Genomic DNA, 8575 nt, shown 5'->3' on the forward strand with positions numbered 1-8575 from the left:
CTTTTATTTCATGTAAAAGTTGGTGTGTTCTTCCTCTTGCTGTTTTTATAATTTTTAAATATTTTAGTTGTCATTTTCGTCGCACACAGTAAATAATCTCAAGAAAATTTGGCACATTTTGGGCCGAAATTAACAGCCCAAAGACCTTTACTTTCTGTTCGAATTGGTTTCAGCCAAACACGAGAAAAAGTAGCTTCCGCTTCTGAATGGCAAATGCTTTTGCCATAAATGACATACAACACCAAAAAGCAACACTGTATAGCGGCGCAATGGCATACATACAAACGATGAAGCTACTGTAGGCACTCTTTTACGGTCGGCCTTGAGACACAGGCTGTCCGCACCACCGCGCTGACAAACGCTGTGGGTCGGATTTTGCGGCAGGAAAAATCGATCACCGCCTTCGTAGTCGTCATCCCTCCTGTGTGCGTTCCTCGCTTCGAAAATCTCGGTGGCAGTAGTGGTCTTGCCTTACAAAAAAGCAGTTGAGGTTGTGGGGATTCCGTCCCTTTCGTTTTGCTTCCCCCAAATGTGTCTTTCCTGGTTAATTACCTAAGTAACAAGGAAGGGCGTCAGCGTCGCAGCGCCACTGGCGCCATGAACGGCGTGGTAGCTGCGCGCGCGGGGCAGAACACTTTAAAGGGGCGCTCACATTAGCGGGAAAACGCGCAACGCCGGGCGTTTCCCGCGTGCCGCTTCCCGCCCAAGCCGGTTTTTCTCCCGCGGACAGCCTGCTCTCCCGTCCCGCGGAGCGATGGGTTCGGTACCTATTTTTCCCGTGCCGGTGATTAAGGACAGCCAATGGGCGCCGACCGTGAACCGTGACGTCGGTCCCAGCTCAGTGACCCCTTCGGCGGCGGCGGAGGCTGCGCGCGTCCGGCCGGCCGGCCCCGGCCGGCCGGGCACTCGGCGGCTGCTGTGCCAGCATGAATAGGCCATTTGGGGATTCCAAGACGTCGTTCCCAGTCCAGTGACCCCGTCGGCGGAGGCGGAGGCTGCGCGCGTCCGGCCGGCCGGTCACTCGGCTGTTGCTTTTGCCACCATGAACATGCGAGTTGAGGATTTCGAGCGGTTCCTGGAGTGCATTCGGCCCTACCCTTTTCTATATGACAAAACGCATTGTGATTATAAGGACACAGATGCCAAGAACAACCGATGGCAATTAATCGGACTGGAGTTCGGCCTTACTGGTAAGTTTATTTCGTTGTGTAGTGTCTAGTATCCGGTGTCGATCCAGGTGTCTGTCAGCATGAGAAAAATATTTTTTGCAGCTACCGAGGCATCAGCAAAATTTAAGAATGCCAGGGACCGTTGGCTTAAGATTGTCAGCGGCACTGACGCCACATGTCGGAGTGGGGCACCCGGCAACGGCGGCAACGCCACGAAAAAGTGGGCGCTCTTCCCCCTGATGGACGGCATGCTGCGAAGCACGCCGCACTACGCTAGTAGGTTAGTATAATCACACCTTTGCCGGCATGTTTTACCCTTTCAGTGTGAATCTTTTTCTGACTTGGTGCACAGCCACAGTTCCCCAAAAGTGCCTCCGCTACCCTTTTCGCAGTGGGAAGGAGAACTGCACTTTCGCAACCCCAATATCATTGAAAGGCTAGCTAGAATTGGGCGCGATTGGGCACCGCCTCCGGGTTCCTTTGTGCTTGCGGCACTTTGCTTCGATACGCGTACGCGTACGGCGGTATATATGCATATGCCATGGTTCAGAACATAATGTGAGGTGTGATTTTGAAACGTTCTTTGATATCTCCAGCCGAATATTGCAAATTCCATGTTCTCAGTTCGCCTAATCTGAAAGTTTACGTGAGGGATAGTTAGAAGCCTTAAGCATGCTGCCTCACTGACAGTGCTGTAGACACTTATGCTTATATTTTTGCCACTCAGGATCACGACAAACGTGCCAAAGAAAACCTGGTATGTATGGTTATGAACTTCAGCTGTGATTTGCATGCATGCTTGAGCACCAAATGTTCTAGCCTGGCATCTCTTATGCAGGCAATCACCAGGGCCGAGTCAGCGAAGTGGCAGTGGGTTTGCTACCCCAGAAAGGTAGGCATTATTGTCTGTATGTTTTGCTGGCAAATGTATGCAATTATGTCAAGCTTCTGATTGTATCTTGAGCAGCGTTGAGGCAAGGTTAAAGGGCATTTCATTGTTTCATGCAGCACTTACACAAGCCAGAGCTCTCCAGGCATGGAGCTTCTCGAAATGTAAGTACACACTGAATAAGCAGGTGTGTACTGTGTTAAACATTGCACACTATGCACACTACAGATTTGGACATTTTTGTAGCTTAGAATGATAAACAATGCATTTGTGCTTCTCAGTATGTTTTCAAGCAGTGTTGGTACAAGGAGAGTACAAAGAATGTCATGTTTCAATACATTTATTTGATGCAGTGCTGATATAAACACCGCGAGCCCCGCAGAAACACAACTTCTCGGATTGTAAGTAGACACATCCATGCGTAAGTCTATATCATGCTGCAAGTTCAGTGAACTCACATTTTATACAATCCAGGTACGACGACACAGTTGTCAATCCAGATGAAGACGACTGCAGGTAAGCATCTACCATCCTTTTTACTGACATTTGCGTGATTTATATCAGAAAGTTTGGAAGTGCACTGTTTGTCACGCAGCCCAGCACCTGCTCAAGCTAGGTGTGCAGGGCCTGGTAGCGCTTCACCAGATGAGATGGAGGTACTTGGGCGATACGCAGTGCCAGTCAGGTAGACATACAAGCAAACTTTCATGTAATCATTTCTTGACTTGTTTTTGTGCTTTTTCTTCTCAAGGCTGTCCAAAGGCACATACTCAGGAGGGCCACCTTCACGGTATGTACTTGCAAGTTTCATGCTTCCTAACATAAGAGAGATTAAAAAAATGGTGTGAAACAATGCAGTTTTCATCATTTTGCAGAAGGAGGAAGAAGACGGACGACAGTTTTGAAGATTGTGTCAAGGCGACCCTTGATAAATGTGCTGGGAGCCTTGCTAATATTACAAGTAATCAAAGGACTGAAGTGCAATGTGAGGACGAAAGTGATGCCACGGGCCGCCTAGTCACCGTGAAGCTTCGTGCTCTGCCACCAAGGCAGCGATCACAAGCTATATTTCAGATCTCCAAAATTTTATACGAAGCTGAGCAAGAAACTCTAGAGTAATTTGCCTTGATTTCGAGGGGAATAAAGCTTTCAATTGTTTGAACTCAAGAGTATGATGCCTGCATTCATTTTAAAGAACATCTTTTAGAGCACATGCAGCATTATCCTGCTTGTTTTACCTTCCGTCCTGCACGGTTGACAATCGCTTCGTGCCATGGAACTTTGCCATCCGTGACAAAATATTGTGCCAGTCTGTCGCGCACATCCATAGCAGACCTGCAATACAACATCGGAGCAGCTCAACATATACTGCATAAAAATGTTGGTTGACGCAGGCTTTCCATATTTACCTTGCAGAGTGGCATCCTTGTCTACTTATCCCTCTCATTGCTGGAAGGTCATTGCCGTCTGTCCTCCATAAGCCAGGAGTTTCGTTTCCTTGCCAGTCCTCACTGTCGGCATAGCCAGGTGGGCTGTAGGCAGATCTTGCCAATGCGCTCTCTGACATCATAAAGTTATGTAGCACAACACATGCCTTGCAAATATTTTCCGTTGTTTCCTCTGATGCTCTAAAAGGCCTCCTTAATATTCGCCATCTTGCAGCCATTATGCCAAATGAATTTTCAATGACCCGTCGAGCCCGGCTTAAACGGTAGTTGAAAGTTGCTCTCTGCTGGTACTCCTCGCGTCCAGATGGTCTTAATCTGTGCTTCTGCAAGTCTAGTAAGGACAACATGAGGCATATTATTTGAAAGAATCCTGCCACTCCAAATCATTTTAAATTTTAACAATAGGGTAAAGGAACAATGAAAAATAAAGTGAATAATGGCTGTGTTTGACAAAAGGCTTTCTGTTATGATGGTGCATTACAAAATGCATTGTGCCACCCCGAATGGCTTGTATCGTATACTTGATTTCAAAATAAAGTGAGCATGGTTGCAATAAGTACCACTGCTTTTGAGTAAAAATATGTTGCCGGTTACTATAACAAAAAAAGATTTTAATGTGGACTTCAAGGATCACAAGCAGAACCGTCTCTTTAAATGTGCATAATGCGGTTTGGTCCTATTTGACTAGGGTACTTCACCGAGATATTTGCTCTAAAATGGAAAACAAATAACAGAAATACTTTCTGGGCAACAACATCAACTTCAATGAGCATCATGCAATTACTGGCTGCAAAATGCATAATGATATTCATAAACAGGCTCACCACGACGGGCATAGGGACGCATGAGGAATGTTTTCAAAGGGAAGGCTTCATCGCCTACAATCACATAGGGAATGACACCTGCCGACCCAACAGTGGTGGGGGATGGAACACCACACAAGTCTTCGCTGAGGGTTTTGAGCAAATCTGACCGCAAAAATATACCAGAATCCCCTTCACCACCATAGTAGCAAAGATCGACATATGTGAATCTGAAACAAAGAGGCATATGAGAAGGAAAGCAGTGAGCTAATAATGAGTACTATAATAGCTCGATGAGAAAGGCCACGTTAAACCTCTGCAAAATAAATGACGTCACTATGGGACAATATTTCACGCAGGTGTTGATAAAAATAATAAGTGCATGTTATCAGTACGTTATGCAGCTAATAAGCACTTTTAGCACTTTATATATTTTACATAATTGACCTTATTCCTTACCTTACAGTCTCAGAAGAAACATGACAAGTGCCCATTGCCACATGGGAATTATAACTATACGTTCTGACAATCTTAGGCCTCAGAAGCCTGGCATCATTAATTATATTGCCAATAAGTATGAGCAGCTAAGTATGAAGACCAAAAAGATGCAAACTGGAAAACCACCGACTTGCGGCTGCAGTCAAGAAATGTTTCTTTGACAACCACTAAAACAATGCAAAAAACCAAAAGCAACAATGATTTTTTTTTTCGACAGTGAGGGTGCCTATCTAAAGCATATTTACATTTACAGTAATTTGGTGACTACCCAAACTGGCATCGGTGCAGCACTGAGAAAAAAAACAAGCAATATAGAGTAACAGTTTTTGAAAACCAATATTTTCTGGCAGCCTGTTCACGCATGCTATGTTTAATGCAAGGAATAATGAAGCTGCAGTAACTTCAACTGTGACCAATTTTGTCTTTTTATCCCTTCCATTTTTTCCCATACCCTTCAGAACAAACACGTTAGCAAACACTTCCTCAACTTCCAATGAGGATCTTGGTCAGGGCTAGTTGGTTCATTGTTTCTGGGACAGACAGAACGGGCGCTGCGCCCATCCTGTCTTCCGTCCTTCCTCTCGTTTTTGCTCCATGGCGGTCTGTCGCAAAAACTTTCTCTACAGATGCTCATGGTCTGTTGCTGCATTTCTTACAGCATTCAGTTAGCTTTGCCATTAATGCTTAGTATTGGTGCAACCAAAAGAGCAAACCACTGAGGTGTACATGGCTAGAAATAAGTTGAAACCAGGTGCAGATAATAACTTTACCTGTAATGTGCATCACAGCAGGCCAAAAGAACGACACTGAAAGTTTTTTTGTAGTTAAGATTCCTTGACCCAGAGTTATTTGGGCATTCAATGTTTACATATTTGCCATCAAGGCTCCCAATGCAATTAGGAAAATTCCAATACTGTTCCATGTCGAATGCAATCTGAAACAGACACAAATTTTGAAGCCATTAACTGGCTTAGGAAACAATTTCATGGAAGTGGGGAGCAGGAACAGTGTATATAATGAACAACGAAAGTTATGCAGGCATAAAAATTCTCATCTCTGCTTCCTGTTTGTTCAGCTGAAATCAGTTTCTTTCAGAAGCATGAATAATTTAAAGAGTTTCAAACATTTACACATAGGTCTTGCAAAACAAAATAATTCAGAGAAAAATTAATTAAAAGACCTCTGAAGATGTGGGATTTCACTGCATAATCACAGTACAAAAGCCACAGGTTGACTGGAGTAAAGGAGGCACTCAGTGTAGTACTGACCATTCCATTACACTTGCACTACATGTCACGGCAACATGTATTATGCTTTCGTAAGTTGTGTGGTTCGTTGGAGAAAAGAGAGATTTGCTTCCCAAAATTTGTTCCTTCTTAATTTCAGATTAAGTGTTATGCTGAGTTGTCACCGCAGGGTGGAACAAAGGGTAACGTGAAAAATTATAGTCGTCCATGCAGTGAGCTAGCACTGAACAGCTTTACATTCCCAGGAATGGGGTGGCAAGGTTCATATGGATGTCACAACACATCATCTGTGGTCTCCATTTTATGTTCTCACACTCCTATGCAAGTGCTGTTTTTTCAGGAAACTAATTTCTCTCACCTTTCTCCATTCTATCTCAGTCTGAGGAAAAGGAACGTATGTATGCCACAAATTCTTTTATATTGCAGCTGTGGTTTCTCTTATGAGAACTGAAGCTGTAGATCGGCCAATTAAAAAGTTGTATGACAAGCTGCGGAATGTGTCCCCATTTGCAAGAAACCTGGAAAACAATCACATATGTAATAGAGATTGAGCAGCAATATATCTGACCGGCATATTTTGTAAGAAACCAAAACTAATTAAAAATTAAAACAACAAGGTGTCTAGTTGTACTGCATTAAAAGATCAAAAATATTACATTTTGCTCTACAAATTTGAAAATTGTGGTGGGCCACGTACAATATTTCCTCCTCCACTTTCATGAAAGAAAAGACTGCTTCACCTTGGTGTTCCATGCGCTGCCAACGGCGGAACAGCAAATTTTTTATACTGAACATTAAAACCATTATTATTGTGCTTTCTGCATTCTTCCAGTGAAAACACACCATGCACCTAATAAGCAGTAACTTGCAGTTTCAGAACCTTATACTTGTTTTACTTCACATTTCAGAAATTGGCTCTAATAGAATGGTTGCATCAGACAAAAACGTGGACCACACGATGGGTTAATTGCAAATAATTATTCGAAAAATACTCGCTCGCGGCGGCGCCTCAAAACCGGAAGCCTTTTGCTCCATCAGCTCTGGATGATAGGTTGAAATTCCAGTCACGGGAGACGTAGCCAAAAATATTAATTTCCTTATGCTGTGCGCAGTGTAATTAATCTCCAGATGCTTATTTAATAAGCACTATCCATAATAGCACACCACACTACATGAAGCACCTTCAGCAAATAAATCTGCGGTAAGCTCTTAACCATTTTAATTAATTGGATATGATTAGCCATGGACACTCACCGTAGTGTTATTGCCAGACGATCGTGGGCCGAAATCGGATCTCTGAATGGAGTCACCTGACGGCTGAGGCTGTGCTCGACGAAGCCCAGCAAAGTGTCGAAGGTGCTGGGAGGCATCCGAAGGTAGCTAAAAGGCGACCGGCAATATGTCAGTTATATCCCGTACGACGAGCACACTTTACGAATGCATCATAAGAAACGGTACTTACTCGCGGAAGTATGCCTCGTCTTCCGCCCGCAGCCGTGGCAGCAATAGACGCGCCTGTCCTTCTTGCTCTCGACGGCGAAACATGGGTCGCACCCAAAATCGGCGCTTTCGCGCATTCCGTGCACGGCGACGGTGCAGAAGCAGCGAACAAGCAAGTATAACTACGTTTACCGTAGCCAACACCTCATCGTTCGAACCAGCCATCCTCGAGACAAAAAGGGCGACGGGAGGGGAGCTAGCAGACGATCAAGACGACGACGAGGGAAAAGGGCGCGCTTTCCAGTCTTATCTGGTGTCACGTGACTATCCCCTTCTCTTTCTGCTCGTTCGGGTCCTCCCTCAGCGCCTCCCCTCTCCACATTCCAAGACAACCGCAGCGAGAAAACGCGCGCAGTGTGAGCGTCATTCCGCGGAGCTGCGAGGCAGCGTCGACGTTGACGCTGTGCCGGCGCGGGAAGCTTCCCGCTAGTGTGAGCGCGCCTTTAAGAAGCCTAACCATGTACAGGTGTCGACATGTCTGCGTTGTCAAGGGGTTGACGAGATTTCGGGAACGCACGAGATACGGCTGAGTATTAGCCGAGTGACCGGAAACCCACTATTCCCGAAACGACAGTCTTCTTCTCTTGCGGTGTGTTCTGTAAACAACTTTAGGGATCGTCTCGTCGGCATATGTTTGTCACCTGTGCGAAAGAGATAGAAAAGTGGTAACGGCTGAGCCGTGGGTGCCGTGGGAGAGGGTGGCCGCGTCTGTGCTCTTTGTGTATTTGATTGCAACCTCTCCTTTCCCAAATGTTTAATCAGCACTCTCCCAAATCTGTGATTAGTTGGCGGAAACCTTATTTTCCTTTCCCTGACCACTGATTGGTGAGGTGTGTCGCTTGTAATCTTATTGGTGGCTGTCCCCGCTAAGGGCGGAGACAGAGGGCTTAAAAACAAGCACGCTGGCTGGGTTGAACGAGGGCTGAATTCGTCTGATCAACGGTTTAGTCATGTAAATACTTTTCTCCTTGCTTTGTTTCTTCTTGTTTTATTTATGTTGTAAATAAATAGTTAACCTTCC

At 45.1% G+C, this 8575-nt stretch overlaps 1 protein-coding gene and 2 long non-coding RNA genes across 3 annotated transcripts; 1 reads left to right on the forward strand and 2 right to left on the reverse strand.

Annotated features, from left to right (window-relative positions):
- The first annotated feature begins 1182 nt into the window (after window positions 1-1182).
- On the forward strand, window positions 1183-2463 carry LOC144094888 (uncharacterized). The gene is made up of 5 exons (XM_077628758.1): window positions 1183-1449; window positions 1897-1926; window positions 2008-2061; window positions 2178-2222; window positions 2412-2463. Exons 1-5 carry the CDS (start codon window positions 1250-1252, stop codon window positions 2461-2463), a joined length of 381 nt encoding a protein of 126 aa, XP_077484884.1. The 5' UTR covers window positions 1183-1249.
- LOC144094890 (uncharacterized) lies at window positions 2390-4496 on the reverse strand. The gene is made up of 4 exons (XR_013306615.1): window positions 4331-4496; window positions 3468-3837; window positions 3297-3393; window positions 2390-2874 (listed from the first exon to the last, which is right to left on the reverse strand). It is a non-coding gene; the product is annotated as an uncharacterized LOC144094890 (long non-coding RNA).
- A 1976-nt stretch (window positions 4497-6472) lies between these two features.
- On the reverse strand, window positions 6473-7873 carry LOC144094889 (uncharacterized). The gene is made up of 3 exons (XR_013306614.1): window positions 7517-7873; window positions 7309-7434; window positions 6473-6572 (listed from the first exon to the last, which is right to left on the reverse strand). It is a non-coding gene; the product is annotated as an uncharacterized LOC144094889 (long non-coding RNA).
- Window positions 7874-8575: the final 702 nt, after the last annotated feature.

The sequence above is a fragment of the Amblyomma americanum genome, chromosome 6, assembly GCF_052857255.1.
Source record: "Amblyomma americanum isolate KBUSLIRL-KWMA chromosome 6, ASM5285725v1, whole genome shotgun sequence".
Classification (NCBI taxonomy): domain Eukaryota; kingdom Metazoa; phylum Arthropoda; class Arachnida; order Ixodida; family Ixodidae; genus Amblyomma; species Amblyomma americanum.